Raw genomic sequence first — 18,417 nt, forward strand, 5'->3', positions numbered from 1 at the left:
GGCTCCAGAAATCAAGATTTGCCAAAAACACATTAGTAAATGTGTCATTGGTCACCCCACCCTTGACTGCTACCTGAATGAAAATACTCTTTTGGAGATAAATTTCTGAAACACAGTTGATGGATAATGAGGCTTCATTCACCATCTGTGTTCAGGCAAGCTAATCTTCCTACCCCTGCAGTAAGCAAAATGGCCAAGTCTCAAAAAGTACACCTGGAAAATTCCTGATCGAGCCATTCCCCGCCCCAGAAGCAACACATAGAGACTTACTGGAAGATAAGACTCCTTCCATTTTATTGAACTACATCACAGATAAAACCGGGACTTTTGCCTCAGTGCATCTAAATGTTAAGCTTGAGTACTCAAATCTGTATAACTTTCCATTTGACCTGATAGGGCTGATAATTCAATTAGTGTAATGTCTTTTGAGGTGCAAGCACTTACTCATTGAGTAACTGGTAACTAAAATTAGCAGAAAAAAGGAAAAGTAAACTGAGTTGCTAAGAGGCAGCACGCATATGATGTAAATATCATTTAGATGGAAAAAAATCTGCTAATAGCCTTGAATTAATAATCAGCATTCTGGGGGTGGGGGAGATGTATTAGTCTAAACCTCCCCAAATGTTCCACAGACGCAATCAAGAAAGCTTAAGATGTAATTCATAACTAATTCAATGTATAAAGTGGTCTCACTTGAGCCATTCGTATTTGTCTGAGACTAAAGGCAATTCAGAATTGCAATGCTAACAAGCCATTCTATTTCTAAAGAAATAGAAACCAAAGTCCCCAAATCTGAGGGTTTTTCTGCCAAAATATTCCCTTGGTCTTTGGTGAAAAGCGGATGTGGTCATAATGAAAATATTCACTTTGGTTAATAACCCAACTGAATGACTTGACTTAGTCACTATCTGATACATGAGACAGACCGTGATGATGAGAAGATCAAAGGATAAACTGTAGAAAAAGCAAATGAGCCAAGGTGTTCCCCAACTTGACATCCTCCTATCACAATCCAGGAGTCAGCAGCACCCTCCATGCCAGGTAGCATGTCACATGGAGAGGCCTCACATGGGGGAACATCTGTTATGAGCAAAACCAGATATGGTCCTTGGCCTTGTGCTGCGCTTAGAACAGCCAAGATAACACTTATTAGTCAACTCACTAAACCCACAAATGTGGGAACTGCTGAGAAGGGCCCGTGGTACCATGGGAGCCTAGAACGGCAGATGTGATTATTCAGGGGTTAGGAACCGGGGCTTAACAGGGAGAGGAGGGGAGGCAAGAGCTGTGTGCTGAGTCATTCTTCATTAAGGAGTCCTTTGGAGAAGACTTCGGTCTTCAAAACCTGAGTAATAAATTTTGCTAGTGGAAATGAAAAACTACACATTTTCCAAGGATACACGTAAGTGTATTGATTTATCTCCAAATTGATAACTGGGCAGTATGCCAAAAAGTTCAGTGATATTCTGGATGTCATTTAAGTAATTTTTTAAAGGAGGTCGTCTGGCTATTTCAAGATGGTGGTGACCAGGAAAGAGGGAGAAAGATAAGGTTATGGAAGAAGGATGAAGAGAAGACAATGGAAGGAATATTTTTTAAATGAACAAACTCAAGTTTCTTGGGAAGGGAATAAGTACCATATTTCAGTGTGAACTGTTAAGAAAACTTGAAGGACTAGTAAAAGCCAAGGGAAAAAATGTCCCCCGATTGCAAGCTTTAGCAATTACACCTTAAAATTTCTTCCATTACTGGGCTCTAAATGCTGGTTATGCAGCCATTTTGACGGTAGTGGGCATCAATCAGTGATGTACAGTTAAATATTAAAATGTGACTTAGACCTCAAAAGGATGGTACATTCCTCAGGCCCAAGGTTTGGGCATCTCTTAGAAAATCTGGGTATTCCAAGCACGGTTAGTACTTGTTAGTATCTACAGCTCTAGGGACCATGGGTATTACAACTAGTTGTAAGTCAAAGACTGGAGGTGATCTAGTTACTAAGAGCAGTCTCTCGGCCCAAACTAGACTAGGACAGCTAACGAGGTCAAGGCAATGAGACTAGTTCTGTGAAATTTACCTGGACTTCAGCCTTTTTTTTTTTTCACACTGTAAACACCTACGCCTCCTGAGACAACTCTTAAAGGTCCTCAACTATTCTGTATCCTCAAATTCGACACATGGGTTTTTTCTTAAATATTAAGCGTGGTTGTCCACATCCTCCTATAAGGATATCACAAAACGGGTTAGGGGAAGCCTTGCTAATGAACACACGCGTTGGAAAATAGATCTAAAATACAGCGATGGGAACAAGTCCCAATCTTGGCGCCTGTAGTGGCCAAGAACAAATATTTCAGCCTTGAAGACTAAGACCATAAAATGCAAAATTTCTAAGAGGTTCAGACTGCCTCCATAGACCGGCGTACTGCAGGGAACGCTCGCTTACGCCTCTGACCGCATCCTCGGAGAACTTCTAACTACTGCTCCAGTATTTGTTTATCCAACTGAGTCCACAGGCAATGCACGGAGCCAAAAAGAGGACGCTGCCTTTTTGCTAAACCTGTCATTCCCTTTGGAAGTGCAGCGTCTGCCCAGGTTTTCTTTGGCTCCGAGCGAGCTACACCCCAGGTTTTCTCTGCATCAAGAAAGCAGTGTCTGCTGGAGCCGCTGCCGCAGGAGGACAGGGTACCAAACCCGGGTTGCTCCAGCCACAGCTAGTACCAAAGGCGGTACGCGGCGGGAACCCATGGGTGGCCCGTTCGCCAGGCTGCAACACGGGTCATGGCCCAACAGCTGACTTTCCGCATCCGGGAGAGAGGGGGGGCCGGGGGCTCGACACGCTCCGCCCGTGGTCAATTCTCCACGGACTCCCCCAGGCAGCCCATCCGTCTCGGGCTGGGTGGTTCCCACCGGAAGAGTGTGGAAAAAAGGCTCCGTGAGCGGCGGGCAGGACGCGGATTTTATTACTGCGGATGGCGCAGTCGCCTCCCCTGGAGACCCACGACAAAGATGCGAGCCCCCGCCGCGCGCGCTGTGCCTGCTCTAGTCCCGCCCCGGCGCAAAAGACCCCGAAAAGCCCAGAAAGAGGAGTTGGTGCTCCCGAGTTGGCAGATGGGCTGGATGGGTGGGAAGTTGTCGCGGGTGGGAAGTTGTCGCAGGCAGGAATCGGAGAGACCACCACCCTCCCCACCCCCGCCTCCCCGGGGCAGGTGGCCCGGCGCGCCCGTACCTTGCTGGCGGGGTCCGGGGCGGCGAGGGCCGGGTCCCCCGAGGCGCCGGGCGCCGCCTCCGCCGCGGGGCCGCCGCTGCTGGGCTCGGGCTCGGCCGGCGTCGCGCTCCCCGCCTCCGGCTGCTCCGGGCTCCGCTGCTCGGTGGAGCTCCCGGCGCCCATGGCTTCTCCGCGGTTCTCCCGCGCCCGGCAACCCGGTTACGCCTTCCCCAGCCGCAGGGACGCGGGCAAGAGCAGAAGCCGCGAGGTCCCAAGAGCGCCCTCCTCTCGCGTCCTCCTCCGAACGCGCCCAGGCTGCGAATGAAGGAGACGCGCTCGCGGCAAACTCCTTAAAAGAAAAAAAAAAAAAAGCCACCTCTCTGCCGCCTCCTCCTCCTCCCCCTTGTTTTTCCCTTGCTTCATCACATGAGCACAGCCCCAGACACGCCTTGCAGCAGCATCTCCCCCCAGGCTGCTGGGACCCGAGGCGCAGTCAAAGCCTCGAGCCAGGGTCCCGGCCAGCAGCCCACCCCAACCCCAAGGCACCACCCGACAATAAACGGCCACTAGGGCTGGGGGGCGACCCGGGGCCGCCGAAGGTGAGGGTAGGGCCGAAAGCCCCCCGGGAGATTGGCTTAGCTGGGGTTTATTAAATGAGTGCTAACCCAAGGCAGGGCTTCTGCCGCAGCTGACTTGCAACTTGCCCAGAAGCGAACCCAAATCACCATTTGCTTTCCTTTACATTGTGTTTGCCTCCGAAGAACCTTCGTTCCTGCCTCCTCCTCGTTTGCAGGAGACAGCGCTCCTTGGCTGGTCCGGAGTCTGACCATATTAGGACACCTCACGTGGCAGGAGCAGGGAACCGAGAGGTTAATGCAGTCAGGCCACAGATGAGGTGGGCCAGGCGGCCCCGCGCTCTCCTATCATCCGAACCAGTGATGTCAGGCGATGCCATCAGCGACAGTGGCCGCCCTCCTTCCCTGGGGAATTCAGGGAAATGAGACTGTTACTGGAAGTGTGCCTGTCCTTTGAGGGCCTGATGCTGGCGGTCCAGGCCACGTCTCCCTACGCCATGCTGAAACCTGACGACGTAGATCTGTTCATTTGCCATCAGTATTTCTCCATGATAATGGCTTTAAATAACGTCAGCCAAGTGGCTTGCATTCTTTCCCTTCATCCTCTTGAGTATAATACACGGTATAGGACTATAGCAGGCAGGCAATAAATATTTGAACCAAATTAAATTTGTTGCTGGATTATTTTGCACACAAGCCTAAAGGTGATGCGGCTGGAAGAAAAAATACCCCAGTTCTAACTGGCAACTAAGTGCCTTACCTTTTGCAAACAGTTGGAATCGTCATTAAAAATGAAGAAACTTTCGGAAGAGCGGAGCTAGATACCAGATAAATATCCCATACTCAGATTTGGTGCAATTAGTATAATTTAGTACAATTGATGTGAGCAGTAGTTGAGCACTAGGATATTTGGGGCCTAATTAATTCCATGTAGTATAACAGCACCTGAGAACCATAGGTTAGTTTCCGGCAGAAAATTTTTCTGAATTTACCATTTTTATTTGAAGAAGTCAGAAAGGGCAGTCTTTCTGGACTTTATCCCATAAGAAGCAGTATACTTGCAAAATGGTTGGTTTTCAGGGTTTTAAGCATCGCACCCATTTGGACTTAAATTTGGACTACCTGGGAAACAGAGTATTTATCTGTACCAGGCACTGTTCAAATCACTTTGCATATAGAATCACACTTAAGCAGTACAAGGACCCGATGACGTCATAGATCTTACTATTCTCATTTTACCAGTGGATGGGAGAAAGTAGGCCAAAAAATTAAATCAGGCGCTCAAGGCTTCACAGCTGGTAGATGGAAGAGCAAGAAGGCCCCCCACACTGAACGGCAGCCCAAGCTTCCAATGTGTTCTCTGTTCTTGGGATCGTTAGTGAAAAAGGGCGTGTAGACCTGGTGGAGGACGCTAAGAGCCAGAAATGCTGGGAAAGCCCATTTGAGAATGATGAACGTCAGCACACAGGAAAATGTATCAGTAAGTAGTACAAATGCTATCAAAATTTCCCATTCTGTGAGATTATATTTATTCAGTCCGTGGGAAATTCTTAACAAAGCTTTTCACATCTACTGGCCTTTAAATTTTCAGAAAAGATCGCAAGGTCAAACATTTCAACAGTGCACAACCCACATGCTTTGGAAGACATTGCTCGTGTCTGCTTAGATTAGCAGCTACTTGCTTTCTGGTTCTTTTTCAGGCTATGAAAATGTTCATAGTCTTTTTTTTTTTTTTTTTTTTGAGGAAGACTAGCCCTGAGCTAACATCTGTTGCCAATCCCCCTCTTTTTTGCTGAGGAATACGCCCTCAGCTAACATCCGTGCCCATCTTCCTCTACTTTATATGTGGGACACCTACCACAGCATGGCTTGCCAAGCGGTGCTATGTCCGCACCGGGAATCCAAACCGGGCAACCCTGGGCTGCCAAAGCGGAACGTGTGCACTTAACCACTGTGCCACCTGGCCGGCCCTTGTTGAGTTATTTTTGTTAAGAAGAGTAGCTATGTTATTTATTATCCCTAGCAGTGACATGGCCCAACCTTCTGGATATGCTACTTAGTGCTCAGAACATTACAAGCCTCATTCATTCTTTCATTCATTCACTCAACACATATTTATTGAGTGCCTGTTGTGTGCCAAGCACAGAGTTCCTCTGTCTCCCACTCAAGGCTCTAAATCAAGTCGCCAAGGGTTTTGGAGACCCCTTCAGAATTGCTTGCGTTCGTGGCGGTGATGAAGAGGAAAGCAGCTGTCCTCTGTTTTCCACTTCTCAGCCCAAGGCTGTCAGTTACCCTGAATTCTGTCCAGCAGCCTTTTCGCCTCCAAACAGCAGGACGCAGGTGTCCCCTCACATCCTCTCCCATGGGGCAGTCGGTGGCAGAGTTGTTTCCCCGAGAGAGTTAATGCTCATATAAAGACAGTTTGAGAATTCTCAACAACAAATACCCGTTGTCCACACTGCCAGCTGAACTTGTCTGTTTACTTGTATGTTATGTTTACTTCTGCAGAAAGACAGGTCACACGAGATTTTCCAATACAATTGAAAGTCATAGCTGGGCATCTGGTACACCAAAACATTTCCAAATATGTTTTAAATGAATTCACAAATGTGAAACATTTTACAAGTGAGTTACTACAACCCCTGAAAGCACAGTAATAATTAGAATGATTAAAACAGAATTTAAAACCAACACTTGACTCGACCCCACAGATTCATTCTCTAGCTACAAACCCTTCAGGCAATTCCACTTGGAACTGGCAACTCCTCAGCCGTGAAGACTTCCCGCTTCTTTGCTTTCCCTAAATAAAAAGCCGACTTTTTTCTGAACCAATTACTTACATCCAGATATCTAAGAATCTAACTCCGACTCTTCTCTCTTTCTAATTAGAAACTAGAAAACTAAAAGAATGATTCATTTTATTCCATTCATGAGAAACTAAAAATCCAACATTCATATAGAAACTATAGAAAAAGTTCAATCTACAGACGAAGTTCAAAGGTCAACCACCTGCAGATACACGTCACAAAAATAGGCGAATGTTATTTTTCTAACTTTTCAGGAATGTCTTGCTTTGGGGTAAAGTATAATGCCAGCTATTTGTATATCAGTTTCATTTAGTAAGATTTAAGATTGGGCTCCTGACTCAAATCTAAGATTACTCTAAAATAACAAAGGTGGGCAGGTAATCCTTTCATTTATATTATTTATATATATGTGTGTGCATATATATATATATATAATTTTTTTCCGGTCACTGTGGAAGACTTTATGGAAGGAATTATTGTGGGCTGGTCCCATGGCCAAGTGGTTAAGTTTGTGCACTCCACTTCAGTGGCCCAGGGTTCACCAGTTTGGATCCTGGGTGTGGAACTACACACCACTCATCAAGCCATGCTGGGGCAGCATCCCACATAAAAGAACTATAACGACTTACGACTAGGATATACAACTATGTACTGGGGCTTTGGGGAGAAAAAAGGAAATCTACTAGAAGCACTGATTTACAGAGAATTAATTTGACATACCTGCCACCACTTTGTTAAAGATGTGGCTAAATATAAACAAACAAATGAATGTAATTGCAATGCAGTCACCAATAAGCCAGTATAGCTTTGGCTCCTCATTTTTCTAGAGTCGGGCTGCTCTCCACCCCCTTATGACTGGAACCAAAATATAGTGAATAATTTGTCCAATATGGAGAGAGAATTTCTTAGGACACGTTTTTGGAGGGTATCTGAAGGTGTCCAGGGCTTCATGACCAGAATCCTCATGACTTCAAAATCCTTCACAAATTCTACAAAGGATGCTGTAAGTATCCAGCATTTTAAAAAAATATATTTTATCACACTAATTCCACAAACTTTTATTGAGTTAAGTGCCAGGCAAAATGCTTGGGACCTTTCAAAGTTTGTTTTCATAAGTCAACATTGCTTACTCAGAAAAGACATTATAAAGACATACATTGTAAACTATCGAGAGATTTTTATGTTCCTCTATTAACTTCAATCCCTTTGTGAATTTTTAGTCTCAGATCTGCTATGTGTTGTCTTTGACATCAGAAAATAGTTCAGTTATGGGGCTGGCCTGGTGGTGTAGAGGTTAAGTTTGCACGCTTTGCTTGGGTGGCCCGGGGTTCGAGATTTGGATCCTGGATGTGGACCTACACACTGCTCATCAAGCCATGCCGTGGCAGCAGCCCACATACAAAAGAGAGGAAGGCTGGCAACAGATGTTAGCTCAGGGGCAATCTTCCTCTCCAAAAAAAAAAAAGCTTCAATTATTTTTTGCATGTGATTAAGAACCCAATGAAAAGACCAATACCTGACCTAAAGAAGAATTACTGGGCCGTCCTGGTGGCACAGCCGTTAAGTTCTGCTTCAGCGGCCTGGGGTTCACGGGTTCAGATCCTGGGTGCTGACATGGCACCACTTGTCAAGCCATCCTGTGGCAGGCATCCCACATATACAGTAGAGGAAGATGAGCATGGATGTTAGCTCAGGGCCAATCTTCCTCAAAAAATAAAAAAACCACAATTACTAAAATAGTATATAAGAGAGGTTGACTATTTCTTTCCATTTTATAGTGTTCCCATCCAAATCTCAGCCCATGTCCTGATGAGATTCTGTATTCCTAGGGATCGATCTCAATTCTATCAGCTGCTTTTTTTTTTCTTTTTTAATGACTTCTTATCACTCCTACAAATGCATTATCTATAGGAGGGGTAGCTGTGACAAATCAGAAGAAAAGATAGATAGACAATCAGTAGTGAAACTAGATACACTCCTCCTTCCTTCCCGCCCCCTGCATGTTACTTCATTACAACTTCACCAGGAGTATAATCAATTACATGAAAAAGATTCCAAAATCTGCAGCTGCTTATGCTGCTAAATCAATGAAAACTCTGAAAAGTGAAACAATCATTTGAATATGTTGTTTTGAATATTATCGTGCTCTTGAGAATTCTATGGAAGAGGTTATGAGTAAAATATTTGAATTTTACTTTCTATGAAAGAATTTGAAACACTGATTACTTCACAATGTGAAATTATGGAGTGTTTTCCTGAGTAAAAACAATGGATTATTGAAAATAATATCCAGTAAGTGATTGCAATATCCACTGTTTCAAGTAAAGCTTTACAGAAGAAATTCCACGATTGGAAGTTGCCAACAGTCCCCTTAGAATATTTTTTGACAGCTTTATTGAGGTATAATTGGCATAGAAGGAGCTGCATACTTTTAAAGTGTACAATTTGGGGCTGGCCCAGCGGCGCAGTGGTTAAGTTCGAGTGCTCTGCTTTAGTGGCCTGGGGTTCACCGGTTCGGATCCTGGGCACAGACCTACACACCGCTTATCAAGCCACGCTGTGGCAGGCATCATCCCACATATAAAGTAGAGGAAGATGGGCACGTATGTTAGCTCAGGGCCAGTCTTCTTCAGCAAAAAGATGAGGATTGGTGGTGGATGTTAGTTCAGGGCTACTCTTCCTCAAAAAAAAAAAAGGGGGCTGGCCCCATGGCTGAGTAGTTAATTTCGTGCACTTGCTTCGGCGGCCCAGGGTTTCGCTGGTTTGGATCCTGGGCGCGGACATGGCACTGCTTGTCAGCCCATGCTGAGGCGGCGTCCCACACAGCGCAACCAGAGACACTCACAACTAGAATATACAGCTATGTACTGGGGGGCTTTGGGGAGAAGAAAAAGGAAAAGAAAAAAAGGTTGGCAACAGTTGTTAGCTCAGGTGCCAATCTTCAAAAAAAAAATAAAAAGATAACGGGCATAACTATTTACCCAAAAATCTTGACATGTGCCCTTGTAATCCCTTTATCCAGCCCTGCCCAGTCCACCCAGCTGCCTCAGGCAGTCACTAATCTGCTTTCTGTCACTGTAGGCTAATTTGCATTTTCTGGAACTTTATAGAAATTCATAAAAGTGGAATCACTTACTATATACTTCTCTTCATCTGACTTCTTTTACTCAGCACAATTATATTGAGATGCATCCATGATTGTATTGAGTTGCTGCATTTAACAATAGTAATAGGTGATTTTTATTTAAAAAAAAATAATTGGGGGGCTGGCCCAGTGGTACAGCAGTTAAGTGTGCACGTTCCACTTCAGCAGCCCAGGGTTTGCCAGTTCGGATCCCGGGTGCAGACATGGCACCACGTGGCAAGCCATGCTGTGGTAGGCGTCCCACATATAAAGTAGAGGAAGATGGGCATGGATGTTAGTTTAGGGCCAGGCTTCCTCAGCAAAAAGAGGAGGATTGGGGGCTGGCTCCGTGGCTGAGTCGTTAAGTTCGCGCGCTCCGCTGCAGGCGGCCCAGTGTTTCGTAGGTTCGAATCCTGGGTGCGGACATGGCACTGCTCATCAAACCACACTGAGGCAGCATCCCACATGCCACAACCAGAAGGACCCACAATGAAGAATATACAACTATGTACTGGGGGGCTTTGGGGAGAAAAAGGAAAAAAATAAAATCTTTGAAAAAAGAAAAAGGAGGAGGATTGGCAGCAGTTAGCTCAGGGCTAATCTTCCTCAAAACAAAACACACACACACAAATAAAAATAATTTTTTTAATTTTTTGCTTATGTGACTTTTGTAAATATTCTATAGTGAATATGTATTGGGTTTTTTCTCTATAATGAAAAGATTTAAGCATATATGCATAATAAATGCATACATAGCACAGAGATATCCTCCTACCGAAATCCAGAAAATGAGAAGTCAGTTGGTGCATGAGTCTGAATCAGAGAGAAATGCAGCTCCATTCGGGGTGTTTAGTAAATCTGTATTCACTTTATGTGTTTTTCCTGGATCATATCCTCATTATAGTCTGAGTAGTCGAAGGATTTAGAAAAAAAATGATAATTTTATTATCTTTACATAATAGCTATTAGTTTGGCTGGGAATGATGCATTTTTGGCCATAATTCCAAATGTGTATATATGTTAGCAAAGGTATCAGGAGTAATTTGTCAATTTAGGGGGAAAATATTTTGGCAAGTATAGTCATGTGTCTTAAATGTTGTTTTACAGCAATGTAAAATGACTTTTTAAAAACTATGTCTTAACTGCTTATACCTACAACCCAGATCAAAGTATGTGAAACTGTAAAAATTATGACAATTGCAAACCAATATTAATTCCACGCTTTCTGCTATTGATACTAATTTTTGCATTTATTTATCGTATATCTAAAATAACTTAAAACTATATTTAAAATATTACTTCAACTTCTAAAGGATAAAAGCTGAAAACATATACGCATATATACATTTTTTTGCATATATGTGTGTATGCCTAGAAAAAAGACCAGAATGTTACAATAATTCTTTCTTTCTGTTTTTTTTTTTAGAAGACTGGCCCTGAGCTAAGATTTGTTGCCAATCTTCCTCTTTCTTTTCCTTCTTCTCCCCAAAGCCCCAGCACATAGTTGTATATCCTAGATGTCGATCCCTCTGGTTGTACTATGTGGGACACCACCTCAGAATGGCTTGATGAGCAGTGCTAGGCCTGCGCCCAGGACCTGAACGTGTGAAATCCTTAACCACTCAGCCATGGGGCCAGCCCCACAATAGTTCTTTCTTAATGATAGAATTTAAAATGATTTTTTTCCCTTCATTATGCTTGCCTGTATTTCCCCAAACCTTCTACACTGAACATGGGTTACTCTTGCCAACAAAATGAAAAGAATGTTAGAAATTTTTTAATTATCCAAGGAAGACGACAACCCGAAAGATATAAGTTCATACAGTATATTATGACAACCCAGGACACTGTGTTCACAGTACTGAGTGATAAATTATAGCAACGTTAAGTTCCATAGAGAAATAAACAGAAGAGGAGAGAGACCTCAACCATTGAGCAGTAGTTCTCAAACTTGGCTGCATCCTGGAATAACTGGGGAGTTTCAACAATTCTAATAATGCCTGTGGCCCAGCCCCAGAGATTCTGATCTAATTGGTCCAGGGTGCAGTTGGGTACTGGGATTGTAAAAAGCTCCCTAGGTGATGCTAATGCACAGCCCAGGATGAGAACCACTGCGCTGGGACCGAGAGATTGAACTGACTTCCTTGATGCTGCCTGGCTTCCTGAGGGGAATGAAAAGTCAACTGAGTAAGGATATAGGAACAAGGAAATTTCCTTTTAGCATAGTTTCTTAATGATATTAGAGGAGGGGCAAGTCTATGCTCTGGAATCATCATAATTACATATATTCAATCTGGTCCTTCCAAGGAGATTTATCAACCTACTTGGAAAGGGCCCAGCGTAGGGCCTTATGGCGTAATGAATTTTACAGTGGGAATATCTTATAGTAAGACTGTATTTTTTTAAATCATGCCAAAGAAGATGGTTATTGCAGTATATAGTTACAGATAAGTATAAAGTTACCCATATGCGATTATACACTACTTATCATATTCTTAGGCAGAAAACCTTCAAATTTATGAAATAATGAATACTTGCCCCTAAATATAGAATTTAATCACTATAGAAAATATTGGGTCAGCCAAAACCCACATACCTTCAGTCATGAAAATAATCAGTGTGAACTGATAAACATCTTAAGCAGGAATAAATTGAAAGCAGATAAGTTGATCTAACATTTCTTTTGCATTGCTCTGAATTGACTTGCTAAATGCTTTTAAAATAAACGTAAAATAATTTTATAACACTTTCAATAAGCCCATACAAATAGGCACAATTGATTTTTCACAAAGGTACAAAAGCAATTCAATGGAGGGATGACAGCCTTACTCAACAAATGTGCTGGAACTGTTGGACGTCCACAGGCAAAAAAAGTAACATTGACCTAAATCTCACATCTTATAAAAAAATTAACTCAAAATGGATCATGGACTTAAATGTAAAACATAAAGCTATACAACTTTTAGAGAAGAACATAGGAGACAATCTTAGGGTTCTAGACCTGGGCAGAGTTCTTAGACTTGACACAAACAGCACCATCCATAAGGGGAAAACCTGATAAATTAGACTTTCTCCAAATTAAAAACTTTTGCTGTACCTAAGACCCAGTTCAGAGAATGAAAAGACAAACTACAGACTAGGAGAAAATATTTGCAAACCATCTATCCTATAAAGGACTCGCATCTGATATATAAGGAATTCTCGAAACTCAACAGTAAAAAAACAAGGAATCCGAATAGAAAATGGGCAGAAGTCCCGAAGAGACATTTCACTCAACAATAAAAGGAAACAAACTGCTGAGACAGGCAATAACCTGGACGAATTTCCAGAGAATTATGCTGAAAGAACATCACCAATCTCCAAAAGTTAGGTACTGTATGATTCCATTTATGTAACATTTTTGAGATGGCAACATTATAGAGTAGAGAAGGGATTAGTGGTAGGCAAGAGTTAAGGACTTTGGGGGAGGAGGGGGTGGGTATGGCTATAAAACAGCAACAAGAGGAATCCTTGTGGGATGAGAACGTTCTGTACCTTGACTGTATCACTGCATGGATGTCAGTATCCTGGTTGTGATATGTGCTATAGTTTTACAAGATGTTGCCATAGGGAAAACTGGCTAAAAGGCATGTGGGATCTTTCTGTATTATTTCTTACAACAGCATGTGAATCTACAATTAACTAAAAAAAAGTTTAATTAAAAAAATATATATTCTCAGATGGACTGAAATGAAGATCCAAGATACCTATTTTTATTCAGTTTACAGTTTCAACTTTCCATCATCCTTGAAACACCCTTTAAAATGAAAACTAAGCCAAATTAGTTGTCAACACAGTGTTAATAGGTTGGTATTTTGTTTTGCTTCTAAGCTCGTTAACTCTGAAACAATCAGACTTGATAAAATACGGGAACAATAGATTTCCTGGCCCTGCCCGGCTGGGTGAAGACACTCTTTTAACTCCGTGGTGTCATCTCGCCAATGAAGTAGGGGACCCTCCAGTAATCATCCTGGCCAAAATCATTTCCCAGTTCCCCTGCTTTTGAAGGGCTTCAGAGTAACCAGCTCAAACAAGAAATGAAGCAAGAGGAGCCGTCAGGGCGAGATCAGCTAAGAGGAATATCTCCCACTCAAGGACAGTTTCTACAAAGCTCCCTCCTTTCTCTGCTTATCTCGTCACCAATGTTTAGCATGGCTTTAGTTTGCAAAAACCATATTGGAATCCAGCAGTGTCACATTCAGATATTAGATAAAGAAAGATCAAAAAAATCAGATAAAGAAAGAATGAGAGGGGGGACTTTGGTGTTTAAAAATGTTCATTTCCTAGGGTAAATTTAAATTGAACAAAATTGAGCATGGTTTATATTTTCTGGAGTTAAAAAACACATATCTGGGGCTGGCCCCGTGGCCGAGTGGTTAAGTTCACGTGCTCCGCTGCAGGCGGCCCAGTGTTTCGTTGGTTCGAATCCTGGGCGCGGACATGGCACTGCTCATCAAACCACGCTGCGGCAGCGTCCCACATGCCACAAGTAGAAGGACCCACAAGGAAGAATATACAACTATGTACCAGGGGGCTTTGGGGAGAAAAAGGAAAAAAATAAAATCTTAAAAAAAAAAATCCTTCTTTGGCCTATATTTAATAATAACTATTATATATTTGCTTGTCTATAGATCTTTGCAATATTCAAGGCAATGCAGCAAGGCATTCTTGAAGAGCAACACATTAATAACCTTTTATGGGGCCCCCAGGCTTCCTCAGCAAAAAGAGGAGGACTGGCAGTAGTTACGTGAGGGCTAATCTTCCTCAAAAAAAAAAAATAATAATAACCTTTTATAATTGTATTTTTAAAAAGCTCTGAAAATGACAAAGCTCTCAGCCAGCGAGCACATAGCAGCCACCAATATTAGAAGCTGATTTTTGACCAGAGTAAGACTCAGGCCCTGGCGGTCACCCCAAAAATGTCCACATGAGAGGAGTTATTTCCCACATTTCACTGTATTCAGGTAAAATGGTTTCTAGACACTTTGGAGATATGCAGAGAAAAGTTCTATCTTAGCGTCTCTTCAGAATAATGGTGTGCCTAAGTTTGCGGGGAGAGGAAGGGGTAAGAGGACTTTTAGAGATTTGAATGGTTTACATAGCTCATTTGCCAACCAGAGACGAAGACAGTGAACTTCCTCCATTCCTGAAAAGAAATGGCTCAAGATGCTAATTCCCCATTTGTCTCTGGCCCCAACGTTTCTTTGGTATCCATGAGATGGGCTTGGTATGAACACAGTAGCAACCGAGTTGAAGGATGCTTTTATTTCTTATATTTATTTATTTGTTTATTTATTGTTTTGGTGAGGAATGTTGTCCCTGAGCTAACATCTGTGCCAATCTTCCTCTATTTTGTATGTGGGACCCCACCACAGCATGGCTTGACAAGTAGTGTGTAGGTCTGCACCTGGGACTTGAACCCAGGAACCCCGGGTGGCCAAATTGGAGCGCACAAGCTTGACCACTACACCATTGGGCTGGCCCCATGATTGCTTTTCTTGTGGAATAGTTTCCCCCTTGCTGATGAGATTTTTCTCAGCACAAGTTGTTTTGCAACTGCAAACTTCCTTTAAATGCATTATCATGCAGAAACTCAAAACCACTTAGATCATTTAATGGGAGTCTCTTCTCTCCCACCCAAGCCACACTTGGGATTCAGGAATGTGTTTGGAGCTGGTAAAAAGGTTTGGCCTTGGCCTTCATTTGAGTTTTTCTGTCCGAAAGCTGCAAAGTTTCACTTTGCTTCCCGTCACTGCATCTTTTTTTATTTATGTTGTTCTGGTTCATACATTCATTGTGGAAAGTGCTGTCCTGATCTGAAGTCCTTTATCTGCCCCCATCCTACCCCACCCACTCACTTCCGACTCCCTCTCTCTTGTATTCTCTTCCGGCATCCACATCCCTGTACCAGCCAGGGGAATCCCGGGGATGAGGGAGGGAGTTTGCTGTGGGGGAAGCTCACCTGGGGCTTCCTTGCTGTTCCTGGAGCCTCTAGCAGCCTGAGCCAAGGGTCCTGGAACCCCTAGACTGTTGGAGAAACAGCACAATTATGGGTGTCTTGGGGGCATAGGGGCGGGAGAGGTGATAGAGAGGAGAGGCTGGCCTGGGGCAGGGCCAAGGACAGCGAAATTACTCTCTTGATAAGCCGGATACATTTTTAACTGGCACATTTGTATGTTTTCTTTTTTTATTTTGGACTATGAAGTAGGAAAATTTAAAATGTAATTTATTTCACCAGCCATTATGTGGTCAAAAAATTATGTCTAGACCACTTGTGGATGAGAATGTTATCTGGGGAGCAATCGCTGACAAGCAAGAGATGAAATCAGTGAATATTACAGGCTTAGCCACTGGGGGAATTTATTTTCTAGAGGAAGCATTGGTGAAAACAATAGGAATTACAACCCGTTCAATCTGTCCATAAGACCGAGAAAATGAGGAGAACTGCTTATCCTGAAAATAATCATTTAGCTATGATAATTAAAGCAGCTTTATTTCAGATTATTTCTTCCGGTTGCACTCTAGGCCTATCATAATTTCCCACTAACACAAGGATTCTGAGACTAAGATTCTCTCAGAATTTTCCATGAGCGGGCCCAAAGGTGCGTCTTGGAAGGCTGCCCCCAGCCAGCAGGTTCTGAGATGCAGGAAGAAAACAGGAAAACACCTATTTATGAGGATTTAATCTCATCCTATCCAAATGACTAAGTTGAGTATATTACACAATATTACCTAATACATTAGTGCTATAGGAATACAAGTGCAGCATTTTAAAAAATATATATATATGTAAGTATATTGGATCTGAATGTTCAATTTTTTAAAAAATCAGTGGAGTATGCAATCAAAAAGGCTGGAGACCACTTTGCTCAGGGCAAAGAAAATCAGTCTTCTTCAATCAAGTCCATAGAAAATGACCTGTGCTCTATAACCAGAAGCTCGTAAGTGGTATTAGTGACTGACTATTAATTTCTTCATACATCACGCAATGCCTCAAGGATGGGAGCACGTTCGGTAAAGGTTTGTTTCCCTATGGCCTAGCATAGTCTTTGATCGTGTAAGAGAATTGCTAATGGAGGGAAACTGGATTGTGAAAGGGAGTTGAGAGGAAGGGAGAAGGGCTCGTCTTAAGGTAGTTTACCTGGATTTGAGCCGTGGCCGGCCACTTGGCTGTGTGACTTTGGACAAACCTCTCTGTGCTTTGTTTTGCTCACTGTACAGTAAGAATAATATTAATACCCTCCTCATAAGGTTTTGAGGAGTGAATGTGAGGATGTACTTAAAGGACTGAGAACAAGTGCCCAGTGCCCAGGAAATATTTCAACAACCGTGAGAGTGAGCTGGGAAGTGGAGTCCTCGCTCCCTGCGAGCCTTGAGGTGACGACAACCCTGACTGACAGCTTGAATGCAACCTCGCGAGAGACCCTGAGCCAGAATCACGCAGCTAAGCCATTTCCCAGTTCCTGCTCCTCAGAAACCATGTGAAATAATAAATGGTCGTTGTTTCAAGGTGTTTGAAAATGCTCCGTGTCTGTGTTTAAAGGACAAATAAACTACATTTGAATTTGCAAGCCCAAGGCTTTTCAGATGTCTATAAAAGAAGAAGGTGGTCGATTCTTACGAGTTTTAGGAAATGCCTATTCCTCGGGGTCACTAGACCTCTGTCAGCTGAGGCCTCCGTGTTTCTCGTGTCGTAGTTTGGCGACAGCGGTGCTCTGCAAGGCTGCGGCACTGTTTAGTTTCTAGACAGGATCTGGATCGAATTCTTCGAGCTCAGGAAATGGCAGGCAGAGCCACAGAACAATTTCACAACACAGACATTGCTGTAAAGAGGACCAGGGTAGTGACCACAGAGGCAGCATCAGCTGTGATAATTTCATGTGCAGATAAAAACCCAGGAGGGGCTCCATTCAAAGCAATTGAAATACGACTGGAGGTATAATGGCCTTTTTATCATACTTGGGGCTGTCTGAGAGGCTTCAGAATTTTATAAGATGACCCTAAAACAATACCTATTTTCAGATCTAATCGTGGAGTGCAAATATATCTAAAGTTGAATACTGAATTTTCATGTGGAAGAGTCTTAGGGATCTGGAAGTTTCAGGCGGGTGCAGAAGGCATTTGGACAAGCAACCAGGAAATGTAAACAGCTCATGTGGAAGGAGTGATGTCTCGAGGGAGGCCAAGCAGAAGTCAACAGTTTCTGCCACGCAAATAGAACTGCAAAGCACTCTAAAGTGTAGTAACTAAAATCAATATTTGTAAAAGACACAATAGCTTGGCTTAAAGACGGTAAAAATAGATATTAGATCTCCCTGGAAATTTGCAACACGCTAAGAATTTGAGGAGCCAAATTTTTAGAACCTGAGACCCTGTCTTTTCATTCAAAGGAGTGCTTTAGGGGCCGGCCCAGTGGTGTAGCAGTTAAGTGGGCGTGTTCTGATTCTCCGTGGCCCGGGGTTCGCTGGTTTGGATCCTGGGTGTGGATGTGGCACCACTTGGCAGGGCATGCTGTGGCTTCCTCTACTATAAAGTAGAGGAAGATGGGCATGGATGCTAGCTCAGGGCCAGTCTTCCTCAGCAAAAAGCGGAGGATTGGCAGTAGTTAGCTCAGGGCTAATCTTCCTTTAAAAAAAAAAAAAGGGGTGCTTTAAAACACCTCCAGGGGTT

The 18,417-nt window shown here is 43.2% G+C and overlaps 1 protein-coding gene across 2 annotated transcripts in view; it reads right to left on the reverse strand.

The window, feature by feature from the left end:
- Positions 1–4,025, reverse strand: part of AKAP12 (A-kinase anchoring protein 12) — an 87,329-nt gene extending 83,304 nt beyond the window's left edge. Inside the window, exons 1-2 of one of the 2 annotated variants that reach the window (XM_070256492.1) lie at positions 3,928–4,025; positions 3,224–3,551 (exon numbers count right to left, since the gene is read on the reverse strand). In XM_070256492.1, coding sequence (XP_070112593.1) covers positions 3,224–3,385 — 162 coding nt within the window. In that variant the 5' untranslated portion in view covers positions 3,386–3,551; positions 3,928–4,025. Of the gene's footprint in view, positions 1–3,223; positions 3,552–3,867 lie in introns of both variants that reach the window. The other variant, XM_023633109.2, reaches the window with a different exon arrangement.
- Between the last annotated feature and the right edge of the window lie 14,392 nt (positions 4,026–18,417).

Source organism: Equus caballus, chromosome 31 (assembly GCF_041296265.1).
Source record: "Equus caballus isolate H_3958 breed thoroughbred chromosome 31, TB-T2T, whole genome shotgun sequence".
NCBI classification, from domain to species: Eukaryota; Metazoa; Chordata; class Mammalia; order Perissodactyla; family Equidae; genus Equus; species Equus caballus.